General features: G+C 41.2%; 1 protein-coding gene across 1 annotated transcript in view; it reads right to left on the reverse strand.

The window, feature by feature from the left end:
* The window catches only part of si:ch211-186j3.6 (neural-cadherin), a 361,416-nt gene that overhangs the window by 86,539 nt on the left and 255,184 nt on the right, over positions 1-19,693 (reverse strand). The window contains exon 22 of the mRNA XM_036584289.1: positions 8,334-8,611. Within this exon, the coding sequence (XP_036440182.1) occupies positions 8,334-8,611 (278 nt within the window). The remainder of the gene's footprint in view (positions 1-8,333; positions 8,612-19,693) is intronic.

Here is a 19,693-nt window from a genome sequence, read left to right on the forward strand (position 1 = left end):
AAGAAAGAAAGAAAGAAAGAAAGAAAGAAAGGAGGAAAAGAGTGAAGGGAGAGCAAGAGAGAAATATATGTAGAAAAATATAAAAGGAAGGTGGGAGAGCTAAAAGTGTGGAGAGAGAAGGAGAGAAAATGGAAAGAGGAGAGAGAGAGAGAGAGAGAGAGAGAGAGAGAGAGAGAGAGAGACCTAGACTGAGCAAAACTGCTGCCAAAATGTCATTGAATCTTTTCACTTTCACCTTTTAAAGAAACACTGGCAGTTGATAAGCATCATCTGGGTTTGGGTACGGTCACAGGTTTCAAAGATTAAGTTCAAAATGCCACGACATCAACTACAGCCCCAGCGGGCTATCGAATCATGCCATTCTCCTAACCTGATAATCAAAAGTCTTTGCCTGGGGGTATGTAGGTCATCAGCACAAGGCTCTCCAATCTTAAAGTGACCATTTCGTGCGAGTGGATGAGGGTTTAGAAGGCTAACATTGTTCCTGCGATTTCACAAATGCCTCACTAAATCAGACCACTTTGCCAATTTGCCTCTGTCTGAGCCTTTATTTCAGCCACGTTGGCCTAAACACAATCCTCTCACACCTGCTGGCTTGTTTATCTTTGTGCCTTGTTGTGTTCATTTCCTGCTTGCATACACAGCATGAGCGATGCTATTTCTTAGTGGGTGAGAAACCCAATGTAATCTCCCCTCTGCTTTCCACTTCCAAGCCCTGTATCTACTTGCTGCTCCTTAAATCTTGAGTGTCATCGCTCGCCGGGTGTTCGGGGCGAGTCTGAACTGCATATCTCAAGATCTCAGCTCAAACGATAGTGATAAATGCAGCTAGCCTGCACGCTATCACGAAATGCTAACACTGGCCTGTCCTGGTTATCTCTTTTGCTGAAGCTTGCGCTTGGGTTGCACGTGGCATCAGGGCAGATGAGGGTGGAGTGGAGGAGTGTGGGTCTGTCTGAAGTGCTCACAGTGCTGGGCGTATGTTCTCCACTGGGAAAGCGCTGCTACTGCTTTATCCGGTTAGCTGTGACAGCGCGTGGGCTGCCGGCTGATGCCACTTCATGAAACCTCAGAAAGTGCCTACATGGCTAATCAGCCAATGCCATTTAATCAGCCGGCGGCACTGGGGAGGAAGTGGCTCAGTGGGTTAGGCTCCACTGCGAGAAGCTGAGGGCAGCCGGTTCTAATCTCAAGAGATTCTCAGCATGGACGTGTATGTGCATGTTCGTTCAGCGCCCAAGGACTGTTCTAATAGTCCGGAGTTTTGTTCTGACTGCTGCTGGGGTGCCTTCGAGCAAGGAACTTGACCCCAAGCTGCTCCCAGAAAGCTGCAGCCCGACACTAGTGCCTCCCCTACCCTTTACTGCGGCACAGCGGTGATTTAAAAGAGCAACATTGTCCAATCGTCCTGCTGTGATTAAATAAAGATTCAAAGCCTGACCTGACCGGTTCGATTCAAAGGGCTGTACCATTTAAAGCCGCAGTCCAGGATTTCAAAGAAACCTGACTTTGAAGGAAGGAGCTGCGAGATGTAGTTCTCTTAAAATAGGACAGAACTCTGAATGCAAGAACTTCTCTGATGTACACATGCTAAGCATTATTATTCAGTAACTACATAGAAAAATGACACCACAGAGGCCTCTGTTGGCTTTCACTCTAATGGCCATGGACAGCCGTGATGAAATGAGGTGAATTCTGACAGAAAATATGACAATTACAGCAATCTGTGACATAAATTACATTGTAGATCATTAGATCTACAAAATATACCAGCTTTTGATTTCTAACAAAAAAAAAATGTTTCACATTTATATATTACTTACTTTTGATGATGAACCACCCAATAAGGATAACTGTGTTTATCAGATATGGACACAGAGCAGTCTGACAGGACTCAGTTAGACAGCAGTAGTGACACAGAAGAAAGTTCAAGATGCAAGTCTTAAAATCTTTGTTTAATAATTAAAAATATGCTAAAATGTGTTTTTATAGTTATTTTAGCTGCTTCACTGAATACCTACCAAATTCATGCTCCAACATGAGCGAATGTAAATCTTGCTCAGCATTGATGACTTTGTGTGTTAATTCTGTATTTCATAATGACTTCTTTTGATTCATGGGAACATTTCACAGCCTTTACGAATCAGCTAAACTGGTAAGCAAGCCTGATATCTCTGTGTTTGTCACTTTCCAGTAAGTGTAAGTCAGCTCAGTTGGCTCTGTGTGTGTGTAATGTGACTCTGTGTTGAGCTGCTAATGAGCAATGAGGATGAAAGGGGAGGGGTGAGAACCTTCTGCTGTGAAAACAATTCACACCTCTCCACAAAGATGAGCACACTGAGATAAAATGTTGATCAATAATGTCTACTGGCTTTCTCAGATGCTAGAGGGCACTCGCGAGTGAGTCCAAAATGAATATGTTTCTATGAAGCTTTTATGCAAAAGTGTAGTTTGTAAATGTTTAATTATATAAAAATGTGTCTTCTCAACAAAGAACACTTTAATTTTCTAAAGAAATGCCTCTCACAGAAGTAGCTAGAAATATGTTTAAAGCTACACTATGCACAGTCATATGCAAAAGTTTGGGCACCCCTGGTCAAATGACCAAATGACCAAATGTTTTGTTGATTTTCTAAGTGCAAATAACTTAAGACATCTCTACAGAGAACACATTTTAATGCACAATTTCTGTTAAGTTGCTGAATTTAACATATAAATTGAAAAAATAAAGTGTGGCCTAAAATTTATGTTTTATTTTTTTCCAATTTGTTAAAAATCAACAAAACATAAAATTTGACCAGGGGTATTTGCATACAACTGTGCGACTGTAAGTTTTGGGGGTATGGAGATTTGGAGACCTCTCTCCAAAGTGTGTTTGTCCCTCTAATATTACATTATGCAGCTAAAATGTTTCATTTTTAGCCATTTAGCTCTATTCAGCCCATTTATCGAGGAGCCCCTAGTAGGTTTAATTTAGCATTTTATGGTAAAGTTTATGGCATAATGGGAGAAACTATAAGTGGCCAGGCTCCCCAAAACTGGTTCTGATCAAACCCCACTACCCTGTCTGATTGCACTGTATGAGGTCTATGTTCTTGCAACTTCTGCTGTGTGGTCCAATAAACACAGGTCATGTTGCACGAAGGCCCTGTAGGAACATTGATAATTCTACTATATATTTGCATATTTGGTCATTTGGTCATGACAGTAAAGTTCTGATTGATCTCTTGAAGTTATAGGAGTGGACAATGGACATCTGGACCTGCTGGTTGGTCCATGAATGTTAAAGGGTTAAGTTCATTCCTCTCAAATATTTCTTTGGTTTATGAACGCTGTAGCAGTCTGGGGTGTTTGGAAAGTAATAATAAAAGTAAAAGCTCCACCACTTGGGAAAACGCCATAAGGTTGACGTAAACAATAGCGGCATTACAAATCCCTGATAATGGATTTAATGAGCAAATCATGCAATTTCAGCATGTGCTGCCACGAGCTCCACAAGGCTTCACAAACAACCTCAGAGAGCCAGAGCTAAACAAGAGTGACTGTCATCGTACTTTCAATTTTTCAATTACAGCCAATGTGTTAGAAATCACTGGTACAGGATTTGAACTGCACCTTGCTGAGACATTGTGTAAGTTCTTCCTGACACAGAAATGACTTGCGCTCTGTGCGTGTGTGGCCCCAGAAAAGTAATTTAAATTCATCCTCAACAAGACAGTGTATGTCGAGAAATGGCTGAAAGCTTGGATTAGCGCTGCGTTCGCAACACAAAGCGCTGTGGACCGCACCACTAGCGAGCCCCATTACACGCTTACTACGTCCAGCGATTCCAAAATCCACGGCTTTACTCGCTCCCTTTAATTAAACTACTGAGAACTAAATTAACTTCTACCCGTTTTTAGAGGTGATTAAAACGCAGAGCTGATGACATATGCTGGAATGGGATTGGGAGACACGCCGTTTTGCATATCTTTTAGAAACAACCATATGAGCAGATGGGGGAAAAAAGAGCAATATGCAGTACAACAACAGATCCAGATTGCTGATGAATATGGAGAAAGACTTTCCCTTCATTGGCATTCCAGTGGTGACCTTTTTTTTAGATTGTGTGATCAACTGAGTAATCAATCAGATGAGACCTGGGAACACCACTGCCTTCTCTTTCACAACAGAGCATGAAAATGCATGAATATCGTCAATGCCATATCAAAACTACTTTTTCTAACTGTTGAAAACATCAGCTGCCTTTCTCCTCATCTGAATTTTTCAGGATGTTTGTGAACATGTTGTTAAAGGAACTCAATCAAAACTTGGTAAAGGACTTTCAAGGATGTAAGTGAATTATATACTATTGTTACCATATCTGCATCAGTATAATACTGATTTTGCATTTGAGACTAAAACATTGAGAGCCAGACCTTCTTTTTGAGCCTGTGCGTGTGACGTTAACACACAAAAACATATGATATGACATCTATGACTTAAATTACTATTTCAGACTTCACAGGGTGACTCGCAGCAGCACTTGTATGCTATATTTAGCTTTTTTTTCTTCTGACCCTGTAATGTTCAGTAAAACTCTCAATTTTAGCAAAAATGTCACATAGTGCAGATTTTTTTTCCTATACTCTTACAATGGAGGGGGGTTACAATGCATTTATTTTAAAAAATTCTGAAATATAAGAGGCAAATGGCACAGACTATTTTTATACCAGTCTTTCATAGTAGCAATAAAATACTATTTCTTCTGACTAGGAGGTCCCTCAGTTAAACTGAGTTGAATTTTTCTTCAGTAACTATTGTAGCATCCTGCTACTGGCTGGCGCTGGCACCATGAGACTCCAGAGGTGTGGCTAGGCCCATGGCCACATGCAGAGGCTCATGGTAGCATGTGGCCTCTGACAAATAGACTAATTGTGTTGTTTTATGTTGGTCGTTGTCAGTTTAAGTTGTGTGTATGTGTTTATTGTGTAATTATGTGTTGGGATGTGGGTTAAATTGGGGATTTTGTGTGTTGGGAATTGGTCACCGTCAGGGTGAAGTGCATGGCTATTGGTGACCTCCCATTCGGTTTAGATGTTCAGTATGTGCCTGTTTTTGCGAGTATATTCGATAAAAAAAGAAACATAGCTACCTTTGTGTTTCTTCTTCTACCAATTCTACAATATATTTCATTAGAAATGCGTACAAAACCAGAAGAACCAATTGAATTTTTGTCTTTGTAGATAAGCAAGTCAACATTTGTAAAAAGATATTTTTAATGTGTGTATGTATTATTTAGTATATGCCAGTTGCACATAATTTAAGATATATTTTACATATATTTTGCATATATCGTATTTTACATATATTGCTGCTGTTGGTACAAAACCTGCTATCTGCATTTTTGCCGCTTTTCAGTTTTTGACATAATGAAAATGCCTGTTGCCCTTTACATTGTGTGTAAATTTCATGATGAATGGACCAAAAGAAACGGCCCAAAATTACTTGGAAAAAAGTCTGGTTCTGTTGACTCACATTAAAAGTAAAGTTTGTTTTTCCCTTCTCCTGTAAAGTTAGCGTATTGAAGGTTTTGTTTAGACAACAGCGATATAAACAGTTTAGAAATTAAATTAGAACTTATTTGATTATATTAATAAAAAATACCCAAGGCAAGTTCCTTTCAGCTGGTAGAATGGCCACTAGGGGCCCAGCAGAAATAGACTGCTGCTTCTTGTTGCTCAGTTACAATATCATCATAACTGTCTATCAGCTGTGCTAACTAGCTATTGTTTTAAGATGTACAAGCAGAAAGCTCTGTGGTGCTGCTAAAACAAATTAATACAAAAAAAACCCTGCTTATTGTTTACATTGTCCTAACTTTGACTCATGAAGTTACAGTTCAAGGTCTTTTCAGGCTAACTGTTACTGAAGCCCATTTCTTAAGATGATACACACTGGGGAAGTGTTGATTAAAGTAAATGTACTACTGATATAATACACATGATTCAAACTTGTGGCAGTTTATTTTAATCAAGCCCCCTGGAAGCCGCTAGTGGATATTGATGATGTGTTGCTCTGCATTTCTAACAATTCCACAGGAGCAGAAACTCTCCTCTTAAATGGCATCTGTAACCGTCTCACATCATTACAGCACACAAAAAGCTGCTCTTTACTCCATATGCATTCCATCCTCTCTGTAACACTCACTGAAATAATAATGCTTGCTGAGCATCTCGTCCCACTCGCACTTAAAATACTTCCCACATAAGTGAATGGGATCAATTACATTACACCAGCCAATAGCTCTAACCTGTTGTGGGCCTACAGCGGAATCTAACATCTTTCTCCGCAGAAAGCCGTCCCAGAGCCGCTTCTAATGAAAAAAAATTAAAAGTGTGGACCGTGTCTCAGCCTCCGATTGTGAGCGAGCCCCAGAGAAGATTCCACACTGGAGGGTTAGTTATTAACTCACTGACCGCTAAGCTTTCATACCTGCTAAAAAATACACCCTCTGCTCCCAGCAATCACAGAGTTTTATCAGCCCACGGCTCCCCTCCATCCCCTTGTATTGTTATTACGTGAGGAAAATCAATAGTCGTGCCAGGGCTGGATAATTGACTAGCAAGCAGAAGAAAAGCTCCGTCGTCCCTCATATTTGTGAGAACTCTCGGTGGCGAGAAGATTAGCCTTACAAATAGTGGCTCGGACCCATCTGGAAAGTTCACTTGATCTTGATTCATTTGGTGCCTTCAAAGAGGCCGTTTGTGTGGGGAAAGGGAGATAGAAGAGAACGGGCCTAGCTAACGGTTTCAGGCTGTTTCATCACACTGACTGGAGACTTAATGTGATGCTAACGTGTTCGCTTTAGCCGTTTCCTTAAATAGTGGAGAAACCTGATGCATGGCTGATGACAGACCGTGAGCAGCGCTCCAGCAGAACTATGGCCTCTGTCTCCAGGCCTTACAGCAGACCAGAGCTGAAACCGCACTGAGACTCCTCAAGCAGTCCTTCAGGCGAGTTTCTCAAGGACTCCTTCTTTATTTAAAACTTCATGCATAAATTCTCTTAATCCACAGCACATACAAAGCCAGGGACCTAATGTGCCTCTAGATACGAGCAGAGAAACAAACAAACAAAATAAGCAAAAAAAGAGAGTTTGAAAATACTCATCTGTGTTTGCTAAAAACCTGTAATCATTCAAACATATACTCACAAGCATACATATAAAATACAAAGGGCAGGGCAACATGGCCAAAAAATCTGTCAATATGTTTTCTGTATTGATAAATACTGATATGTATTTCCTTAAGACCTCACTTTAAGTCAGAATAGTAATTTGAAGCGTAATGATAAAAAATGGTATGATATTCAAACATAGCTATAAATCGCACACATTAGAAGAGCAATGTTTAAACAAAGTTTGAGTGTGAACAAATGGGCCCTGATAACCAAATAAATAAATAAATAAATAAATGGATGGATATGTAGCCTTGAGGCAACATTTTGCAATAATGGAAAGAAATGATACAGAGCACTACAAAAGTAACTGGATTGTTATCTATTTGGAACAAAACTGAGTAACACTGTATTGATTGAAAAAAGATTTTTGAAGAAGCCATGTTTATACGATAAACCGTTTGGAGTAATGTTTTGACCAAATGATCATTTGGAACCACAAAGTTAAAACTGTGCTAAAACATAAAAAAGAATCAAGTAATTTTTAAATAATGGGAATTGCCCTTTATGTTTTAAACAATATGAATGATCCTACGAAAACACATTGGATGTTGACTGCTACATGATGTAACTGACTGGGCCTCTACTGTCTAAAACTGTTGAAACTTAAAAGTTAGAACTGATTCTAAATAAAGAAAAGTGTAAATAAAAAAATTAACAATAACTGCAATGTTCTCTGATGTTGCTGCTTAAGTGAAACCTTACTTGCTACTGGCTAAATTAATTCCACTGTCACATAGTGTTGCTTCAAGACAGGAAACCTGTTTGTGCAACTTCTCACAACTTAAAATTCATTTATATGATACACAATATCATAGATGTGAATCATTTTTGTATGGATGAAAAATGACAAATATTTGCTTTTCTGAGTGGGACTGTCTAATGCAGTAAAGTGTAAGATCCACAAGCTGCCACTTGTATACACTTCTTCTTCTGTGAACATCGCTTACTACAGTCAACTTTTAGAGCTTCAAGCCTTAATCACAAGCTGAAGAAGTGCATAATAATTTTCTTGAAAATATCTCAATGCACAAAAACATTTGATGCTCATCATTATCATTTCATTGCTCAAGCCCAAAAACACACACACACACACACACATGTTGCTTCCTGACCTGTATCCGCTCTGGGTGTCCATACACACTCCTCCGTTGTGGCAGGGGTTCCAGGGGTAGGTGGAGCATCCCTGGTGGAGATGCTCTCTGGCGGCGCAGCTGCACACAGCGGTGGCCTCCAGGGTCACTGACACTAAGGCCATGCTGCCCGAGTCCACGACCGTGGGCCGGTCACTCACACTCAGACGGGTAGTGCAGCCGCCCCCTCCCCCGCAGTCTGCAGCTGCACACTCATCTATATGCACCTGCGTAACGTTCACCTGCAGGAAGGACTGCAGCTGTGGAGAGAGAGAGAGAAAGAAGAGGAGAGGGAGAAAGAGAGAGAGAATTTGATGAACTCTCAGAAAAATGTTCTCAGGGGAAATGCAAAGCACTCCTTTGGCTGGCAGATGAATGAGAATATACAATCAATATTTTGTCAAAATATTATAGTTTATGTATTTTTCCTATGAAAATCTAACATTATTTTTCATTTTTTATTATTTATTTTTTACATACTTTAACATGGTGTGAACATTTCATGATGAATGAATTGTAAGCAAAGGTCAAAATTTCATCACAATTTTTCCGTGGTGGGGCACCCATGGTTAGCCAATCAAATTTCTGTGGGGGCTTGTGCCACCCCATTACATTTTAATGAAAGATTACAGGAATTACAAGAATCTCTCTAAACGGTGTGATATGATAAGCTGAATGTGAACAAGGACACACACACACACACACACACACACACACACACACACACACACACATTCTAAACCACTTCTAAACCGCTTATCCTTCTGGGTCACAGGGTGGAGCTAGAGCCTATCCCAGTCTTTGGACTGTGCGAGGAAACCCATGCAAACACGGGGAGAACAAACTCCACATAGAAAGGACCCTGGTTGCCCGAACCCAGGCCCAGAGAAAGAAAGACAGAGATGGTATGCATCCACACTGTGAAAAAATGGTGTTTTAAAATTTAAAAAGTTATTTTCCATTAATTACATCTATTTTTTTTTACGGTGCAAATCGCCCTGCTGCGTTCTGTTTACTTCAATGTAGAGCTCTGCCATAATCAGTGATGCATGATGGTTTGCAGTGCAGCGACACAAATTGTTTAGCAGATTCCAACTTTATGCAGTTGAGTACAGATCTAGAGGTTTAACATAATAATGTTATATAGAACTGTTGACAGTAAGACATTTGAGAGTGACATTTTAAGGGAGGACATTCGACTAAGCAAAGTTTTAGTTTGAGCAGGAAGGCACAATATGAACCATACAGAGCTCATAGGTTACTTGCTTAAAGTTAACAAATAAGAAACTGGCCTATGGCACGGAGTCATGGCGCAGCAAAACACAGCAAGACAAAACAGTGCAAGTTGATGTGTACCATAAGAGAGATAGAAAGAGAGACAGAGAGCAGACGAAGGGAGCAGCAGACAGTGCATTTACTAAACAATGAAAAAGAGATTCTAGAACGTAATGCTCTTTCAAAGCCACAGTGTCTGGGGATCAGGCACCTGGAAAGAATGAGAAATAAGAAATGAAATTGAAAGAGGCTCTACGCCCTTACATTAGCATACTGAGTGCAAAACAACAGTCAGAAATCACAGTCCTCTCTGATGTATACTTCATCTCACCATAAACACACTTATGAGCGTACTCCATTTCATCTCCTGCCTCACCGGCCACTCCAGGCCTCTCCTAACCCACACTTTTCCAGAAGCACATAAACAGCAAGTACATAACCTGCGCTCACTGCCTCAGCAGCGTTTACTCAACAGCAGGCACTGGAGTGGACCGCCGTACGGACAGCACAGCACACTGTGACTGAACTGCTGTCAGCTAACCAGTGACACACAGCCAGACAGACAGACAGAGAGACAGAGATAGAGGTCAGACAAGAAAAAATAGAGACAAAGTGAGATAGGAAGAGAGAATGGAAGAGAGAGACAGTGAGGTGGAGCAGGGAGAAAGAAGAGAGCTGGAAAGTGAGATTGGAAGAGAAAGTGAGAGAGAAAGAGAGATAGAGGCAGAAAAAGACAGACAGAGACAGAAAAAGACAGACAAAGAAAGAGACAGAAAGACAGATAGAAAGAGAGAGGTCAGGAGAGAGAAGAGAGAGACAAAGTGAGACAGGAAAGAAAAGTGTGAGAGAGACAGAGGTAGAGAAAGGGAGAGAGAGACCGAGAGAAAAAGAAGCGTAGACAAAGAATTAGACAGAGAAAAGATGGAGAAAGAGTGAGAGAGGATGAGAGAGTGAGAGGAAAAGACTGAAAGAGAGAGCGAGAGAGAGAGAGAGGAGAGAGAGAGAGAGAGAGAGAAGGGGAGATAAGGAGTATACAGAGAGAAAAGAGAAAGAGTGAGAGAGGGTGAAAGACAGAGTGAGAGGAAAAGACTGAGAGAGAGAGAGAGTGAGGGAGAGAGACAGAGGAGAGAGATGAGACTAGAAGACATAGTGAGAGAAGGAGAAAGAGAGAGACAGGAAAAACAAAGAAAAAAAGCACAGAGTGAGATAGGGAGATAGAGAGAAAAGGGAGACAAGGAGTAGACAGAAAAAAACAAAAGTGAGAGAGAGAGAGAGAGAGAGAGAGAGAGAGAGAGAAGCAGGGAGTGGGAAGAGAGAAACAGAGAGAGATTTGTTTTTGTTTTTGTTTTTGATTGGTTTTTTTTACCTTATTACAAAATGCCAGCTGCCTTTTAAATGATGTGAATATTTCCTGATGAACGGACTGATATAAATTCTGATATGTAAATGTTCAGTTTCTTTTTAATTTACAGTAACAGATGTTTAGTTCAAAGCGATTTCTTTCTCTTATAAAGACACATTTTCAGAAATAAAAGGTTTTCTTACAGCAGTGATGAAATAACATCATCAGACAAGAGAAGAGCTATAGCTCGAGCTGAAGAGGTCAAGCTAGTGTCCCACTGTGCCCGCTGGAGTCCTATGGAGGGCCTTGCTGGGAGGCTGAGCTGGATCAGTGGGATGTAGCAGCAGCTCTCTGAGTGAGTCGGGATGAGTGATTAATAATGGTGGTCCTCTCTGCTCTTAGAGCAAAGCCAGGCTTGGAGGCAAAACATGGATGTGGTACAGTACACCCAGCCCTCGGTGACACAAGACACACTATGCATACTGTCCACTGAAACTACATCCATCAATCTCTCTCTCTGTCTCTCTCTCTCTCTCTCTCATTCCCTCTCTCTTCTGCTTATCTTAACCTGAACAAACATTACGTGATTTTTAGCCCTATTTTAATTTGTGTATTTTGTAGTGGAAACTAAATATGATACCCTGCCTCTGCCTAATCATCCCTCACAACTCAATTCAGAATTAATTTTTACATGATCATTTTCCATCCTTTCCTTATCCTTTAGAATTAAACAGGCTGTTTTAGTTACTGTGCCTCTAAGACTGATAAATGCAAATGACCTCTGTTCTGACTGGCTGCCCTGTATTGTGCCTCATGTAGAAAACAGTCAATTTAATTTAAAATGGGTTGTTTTTGCAGCTTAGTTCACATATATGGACTTTATAGACTTCGGGAGTGAATGATACATTTTAAAACTTTTATTTAAAAGAAAGTTAGGAGAATTTAGTTTTCCATGATATGGGCCCTTTAAATGCAAGATGCTCTATATATCACCCCAGAAATATATGGATCATTCTACCCAATTGGTTCAAAGTCAGAGCCAAAAACACATCTCAAACTTTTAACTGACTAGGACTTTAGACTAAAATCTTTTTTGCTCTGAGCCGGCATTGAAGAGGCAGTTTGAGCTAGCCCTCAGTAGGTGATGGTAACGTACCCTACATTAGACTGCCAACCGCCATTTGTCCAATAGAAGAAGACTGGAGCACTGGCTTCACAGCATTAAGTAAGCTAAGGCTAAGGCTAGTGGCTCCTTGTCAGCTCTTTTTCGGCCAATTGAGCATGTTAAGCCAGCATTAGCTGAGAGCGAGCTGCGGGAAATGAAAGAAAGAAGCACACCCAGCATAGCTAACTTTAAAACTCTGAAGTTTATATTTGTAGATGTAAAGTATTTATCAAATACTTTACATATATCAATCAGAAAACAATTTATTTTTAACTTTTTTATTTAAAATGTTACACGAAGAGTTAATTAAACTAAGCGATGCAGGCGTGAATGGGGAGAGTAGCCCCATTATTTGCTATTTAAATAAATGTATAATGATAATAATAATTTTAAATAATTTTTAATTTATAACTGCATTCCCTGTTTAACCCCAAAGATATCTGTCTGCAGAGCTGCAGAGCCACAGTTTCAATACAGCAGGTTCAAGCCAGTGACATTCAGCACATGTGCCAAAAATGCATATAGAGATTCACAGGGTAAATATTACATGAACTACAGCTCACGTGGCCTGGATGAGATGATGGGGTATGTAGACATATAGTTCTATTAACTTACCCTGAATACAGGCTTTATGTGTACACTTACATTATATGTGCAGAAATTAAACTTTACCTTAAGCAGGCTTAAACTGAGCATAATGTTGAGCTTTAGGCTAAAACAAACTTCAGTTTTTGAACGTATCCCTGCTGAAAAAAAACAGAGAAACCATAAAGTGTTTATTTTGGTTTCTGATGGTTATGTAAAGTGTTTTGGCTTATAGTTTAACTGGCTACCAGTGGCTGATTTGTATATTGGTAACAGTATCCCTTCCTGAACAGTAATATACATGGTGACACATACAACCAGCACAAACAGTCGCTGTTTACACCAGAGACGTTACAAACGAGGAGACTGAACACTGGTTGAAATGTGAATGGGAACGCTCATAACACTTGACTTTCCTATAAGGGCTTTGTTTACATGGCACAATCGCACTGTTCCTACTGTTCACGCTTTCTGCTGGAGTGAAACTGAGGGTGTAAATCTGCGTCTCTGTGGCTCTGCAGTCAGACTCTTCTCGCTTAAACAGTAGCCCTTTTTCCCACCTAGCGGCCAGCTAATCGTGTTTTAATTTCACTTTCTCGTACTGAAATTAGCTTAGCAGAAAGTGAGATGCCTTTTTTAGTGATGAGAGATATCAGCTATTTAATAGTGGTACAGATTTTTTGAGGTTGGAAAGTAACGTATATGCAAAGTAATGAGGACTATGAGATTCCTTCTTCCTGGAAGTGATAAGTAAAGTAATCCCATTACAGTTTGAGAGAAGTAATACTTTGGAATGGAATATGTTTGGAGTAATTGGGTGAGCTTACTTTGGAGCATAACTGTAGTTCTGTGTTCTTGGAGCAGATTGTGTGTCTAGCTAAAAGTCTAATATTGGATCACATGCGTGTGGAGTATGTTTGTATGTTGCTGCTCCAAGCACTCCAATTGGCTTGACTGTAAAAATGCACATACTGCTACAGGCTTTATAACAGTAACACTGAGCCTTCTAGCATTGGGTGTGGAATAGAGGGGTGACACACTATCAAAATGGCTGCTTCGCTCCTGCCATTGTTTACCAAAAGCTGCAGAGGAGAGAGCGTGCAGCCTGGGGTCAAGACTTGGTTTGCTCAGTCTTGTTAGTATGGGACCGAAACTAATTCAGCAGAATGCTCCATATAAATGCTTCTAAATGTTTATTTAGGTTTATGTCAGTTGTCATGAAAAGCTTATGTAGGTGTCATGTAGCCTTATAAATGATATCCTTCAGTAATGTGCCTGCACTGGCCATTTTATCAGAAACACCTACTCTATAGGCCCACTTTGTAAGTTTAGCATCTCTGACAGTAGACTATGTACATCTGTTGCTGCACAATTCATCAGCCCCCCTCAACCCCATCCATGGATGGAATGGGACCACCACTCCTACCAGAGATTATTTGGGTGGTAGACTATTCCCAGCACAGCAGTCACACTGGCATGAGGTTGCGTGATTTTGTCAACACCTGCTGAGTTGGGAATAGTCTGCCAACCTAAAATATCCAGCCAACAGTGGTCCTGTGGTCAGAAACTGCCCACTGATAAAGCCCTATCATAAATCGTGCGTGAAAAAAGAGCTCTTGTATCTGACTCGGTAAGTGATTCTAATCAAATGCCCAAAAACTGTATGAATACAGTGAATCTGTTTCAGCAACAGTGAAGAAAGGCCTAATGCATCTGCTCGAATCAGACTGCCCAACTGACCACACATCTATTCATGCATTCCTTCGCAGTATATTGCTCAGCGGTTCACCCCGTACATCCGACAGCTGTTTCCATCTGAGCTTCTGACGCCGCTCAAATGTGCAGTATTTAAAGGTTAAAATGTTCAGCGACACCACGAGCTAAACATCCAGCACTCTCTTAGCTCTCTGTCCCAGCCTCCCACCATCGTCCGCTGGGCCCGGGGGGCTTTCTATTTAACATACAAAGTGTGGGCCAGCGTCGGGCGCATAGGCCTCTCACTGCCACTTTCATGTGCTAATGCCTGCTGAGGAGGTGATTTGCATGTATTACCTGCGAGGTTAACCACTGCAAAAAGGATTCATTTCATCTGAGCTCAGAAACACCCAACCAGGCCCTCATACCTCACACCAGCCAGATGGAGCGAGGGAACACGAGAGAGAGACAGAGAGAGAGAGAGAGAGAGAGAGAGAGAGAGTGAGAGTGAGAGAGAGAGAGAGAGAGAGAGAGAGAGAGAGAGAGAGATGGCCCAATGCTAAATAAAAGGGAATCTAATCAACCTCTTTCTTTCTCTCTCTCGCTCTCGCTGTCTCTCTTTTTTTTCTCTCTCTTTCTCTCAGTCTGTTTACCTCTCTCTCTCTTCCTCTATCTGCTTAATTGGACAGGTTTAGATACATATTTGCTATGTTTAATCTCCAAGTGATGGTGTAAATTGTCAGGCTTCAGAGCTTCATTTGAAAAGACCCCTGAGCAAACAGCACAGACCTGTAGTTACTCATTTGCAGTTCCCACGTAAAGCCCAGAGCTACATATTCACTGCTGCTTTTCATTCATTTTAGCTTGTGTTTGCACTAAAAATATAGAAATAACTAGCATTTTGCCAGAAATCTCAATGAGCTTCATATTTAAAGCAACATTTGTTTAACTTTTCAGGGGTGAAAAAAAAACTGATGGCAAACTGCCCCTTAGCACTACCACCATGGCCCCCCGGGGGGGCTGCGGCCCACAGGTTGAAACCACTCCTGCATATATGTTTGAATAAAATCTGCTGATTGAGGACCTCATTGATCTTTCAGTGATGGCCTAACTGGGTATTATTTGTGCGCTGATGTTGGCTGGTTGTAGAATTCTAACATCTCCATTGGTCGATTGCAGATTGCTAAATATTATGTTTTCATTTAATAATAAAAATGGATGTAAGTTGTTTGGTTTATATTCAGTTGATATTAGGTGCTTCAGAATATGTTTTAGAGAAGGAGGACAGAGCACAACTTGACCATTCCAGTTAAAATGCAAAGTTGCACAAATATATATTATAATATTATAATATATTTCTCTCATATATATATATATACGCTCATTGTCCATTTTATCAGCTCCACTTACTATATAGGTGCACTTTGTAGTTCTACAAATACAGACTGTAGTCCATCTGTTTCTCTGCCCTGTTCTTCAGTGGTCAGGACCCCCATGAACCCTCACAGAGCAGATACTATTTGGGTGGTGGATCATTCTCAGCACTGCAGTAACACTGATGTGGTGGTGGTGTGTTAGTGTGTGTTGCGCTGGTCTGAGTGGATCAGACACAGCAGTGCTGCTGGAGTTTTTAAACACCTCTGTGTCACTGCTGGACTAGTCCACTAACCAAAAATATCCAGGCAACAGTGTCCTGTGACCACTGATGGACTAGAGGATGACCAACACAAACTGTGCAAAGGCAGATGAGCTATCGTCTCTGGCTTTAAATCTACAAGGTGGACTGACAAGGTAGGAGTGTCTAATAGAGTGGACAGTGAGTGGACACAGTGTTTAAAAACTCCAGCAGCATTGCTGTGTCTGATCCACTCAGACCAGCGCAACACACCACCACCACGTCAGTGTCTGTAATTGTAGAACTACAAAGTGCATATATATATATATATATATATATATATATATATATATATACATTCTTTCACTCTCCTTCTCTCTCTTCCTCTCTCTCTTTCTTTCGATCTCTTCCTCTCTTTTTCTTGCTTTCCCCCTCCCCCCTCTCTCTCTGTCTCTCTCTCTATCTCTTTCTGTCACTCACTATATCTTTCTCTTTTTTTCTCTTTTTGATCTTTCTTCCTCTTTCTCTCTCCTTCACTGTCTTTACCTCTCTCTCTCACTTACTTCTTTCTCTCTCATCCACTCTTGCTTTCTTTGTTCTCTCTCTTTCTCTTGCTCTAGCCCTTCCCCTCTCCTCTTTCTCTTTTTCTCTCCTCTTTTTCTTCTCCTTGACCCTCATTTTCGCTTATATCCATTTCACTCTTCTTCTTTCTCTGTCCCCTCTCTGTTCTTTATTTGTTGTCTCTTACTTTCTCTCTCTCCCTCCCTCTCTCTTTCACTTTCCCTTGGTCATTCTTTTGCTTTCTATTCTTTTCTATGCTTGCCCTCCTCTCTCATCTCTCTTCTCACTCTCTCCCTCTCTGTTTTTCCACTTCTCTTTCTCTGTTTCTCTTTCACTCTTCATCTCTCCTTCTCTCTTTTTATCTCTCTTTATTCTCTTTTCACATTCATTCTCTCCCTTTCTCTCTCTCTCTCTGTCTTCCTTATATCTCAATCTCTCTTACTCTCTGTCTCTTTCTCTTACCCACACTTTTGCTTTTTTTTTCTCTTTCCTTTGCCCCCCACATCTCTCTCTCACTCTCCCTCCCTTCTAAGCCTCTCTTCCTCTCACTTTTCTCTTGTCCACTCTTGCTTTCTTTGTTCTTGCTCTACCCCTCCCCCCTCTCCACTCTCTCTCCTCTTTTTTTTCCTCTAAATTCTCTCTATCCTCTGGCTGTCTCCACATGGCAGAAGCGCTCCATGCCCGATGCCACTGTCAGCTCATTTCCAAACAGTGCTTTCTGAAGGGACCCACAGGGACCAGAACTACAATACCCACAATTCCCTGAGGGCAGCCAGTCCACAGAGGCAGCATGATAGCACAGAAGGACACCCCGGGGAGGCGTAGAAAGGGGGGAACGAGATCCACGCATGGAGAGGATAAGAGAGAAAAGAGAGATGGAACTTCCTGTCACCGCCTGCTGAGAGAAAGAATCCTTCAGGTTGGACCCGTGGCTTGATCAGCCTTCTTCTCACGTGCTGGAATGTGACACACGTTTTGCTAAGCATATTGTGCTTAAAGAAAAAAAAAAAAGAAAAGAGAAAGAAAGAAAAAACTAGAGCGAGTGCCGTGAGCGAGGAGGATGAGTCACATAAAGGAAGAGAAGCAGGCTGGCAGGAACATGAGAGGAGAATAACACATACTCAAGCCTAGAACAGTAAAATCACACGCACTGCTGCGCTGCTCTGCCTCTGATAGCCCCTCTCTCCCCCTGCTCTTACTGCCTGAGCCGCCGCAGTAACGTCGGCTCTAATGAGCAACAGGTGTGGCAGCCAGCAGGACAACACTTGCAATCATTACAGCCGCAGAAGCCGTTTCAAAACGGCAAAAGTCTCGAAAAGAACCGCAGGACGACGAGCCTCCGCCTGACGAACCTCGGCAAAAGGGCAAAATCTAGACGCTATGTGCTTTCGTTCTGCGCATATAATTACTAGCACTTTCTGACAGAGTCTCTGAGTGAGCGATATCTCAGTAAAAATGACTGCGGCTGCCACGGCGTAGCCCGTAAGCGGATTTCCTCTAATTATCATTATTCCTTGTCACCTTTCTCGTGGTGTAGCCACCTGCGCAGAGACGCCAGCAGATTAAGAATGAGAGCTGGCTCCTGACTGAGCTCGAAGAAGCGGCGCAACAGTTCCAGCTCAATTTTCTCAAACTCCCCCAGCACCTCGACTGCTGTTCGCCCGAGAGCATCACCAGCCCTGATGTTCTGACACAACCTGCATCATTTGCATGCCGGAGCAAAGACATACGCTAAAAAAAAAGTTTGCAATCACTGTTTTATATTATATAACTTATTTTGTTGTAGGTGCTTGTATGAAGTGATTCTAATATGATGATACTCAAAACTTCATAGGCTTCAAGTCATATAAACACTCACATATTTAAAGCGTTCTTTGGGGTGATGCCATAGAACAGGGTGTTATCCGCAGAGGGCCAGTGTGGCTGCAGGTTTTCACTCCAACAAAGCAGGAGATCACCAGATGAAAAGTATAGTCTTTTACAGGTATTTGATCAAAAACAGCACAAAGAAGACATCTGTGATATTTTACATTTTGAATTTTATTGATTATGGTAAATATATGCTAATTCCAAATTTGAAGCCTGGAACACAAAAAAAAATTCAGGACAGGGGCAATGTAGGACTGGCAAGTTTGTGTAATGACCAAAAATCTGAACAGGTGACTAAATAAAAGAGCATTCATGAAAGGCTCAGTCACACTGCAGAAAACTGCACGAGCGAATAGTCCAACAGTTTTAACACAATGTTACTCAACGTGCAACTGCAAGGAATTTGGGGATTTCACCATCTTTAGTCAATAATACTGGTAAAAGGTTTCGTCTCAGCACTTAAAGGGCAAGGCCAAAAACCAATACTGAATGCTCATGGTCTTCACTCCCTAAGAGGGTCCTGCATTAAAAACTGACATGCTTCCGTAATGATTATAACAGGAATACTTTGGAAAAACACTTGTTAGTGAACACACTTCATCGCTGCATGTATAAACGCTTAAGACTACAAAGTGGAAGTCACACATTAACAAAGTGCAGAGATGATGCTGACTTCTCTGGGCTAAAGATCATCTGAGATAAACTGACACAAAGTGGAAACCTTCTGTGGTCTGATGAATCCACCTTTCAAATTGTTTCTGGAAATAATGGATGTCAAGTTCTCCGCAAAAAAAAAGTGCAAAAGCCAGCATCTGTCATGGAATTGGGGTGTGTTAGTGGGTAACTTGCACTTCTGTGAAAGCACCATTAATGCTGAGGGGTACATAAGCATTTTGGAGGAGCATATGCTGTCTAATAAACAATGTCTTTTTTAGGGACAAACAAATTCTGCACGTGTTACAATAGCATGGCTTTGCAGTAAGAGAGTGCAGGTGCTAGACTGGCCTGCCTGCAGTCCAGACTTGTCTCCCTTTGAAAACATGTGGTGCAATTATGAAGTACAATATACAACAATGGAGACCCTGGACTGTTGAGCAGCTGAAGTGTTATATTGCTGTTGTCAGAACAAAACCTCGTATGTCCATTTTTGTCCATTTTTCAGTTTTTGACATAATCTGAAAATGCCTGTTGTCCTCTACATTGTTTGTAAATTTCATGATGACTGGACCTAAAGA

This window comes from Colossoma macropomum, unplaced genomic scaffold (assembly GCF_904425465.1).
Source record: "Colossoma macropomum unplaced genomic scaffold, Colossoma_macropomum, whole genome shotgun sequence".
NCBI lineage: Eukaryota > Metazoa > Chordata > Actinopteri > Characiformes > Serrasalmidae > Colossoma > Colossoma macropomum.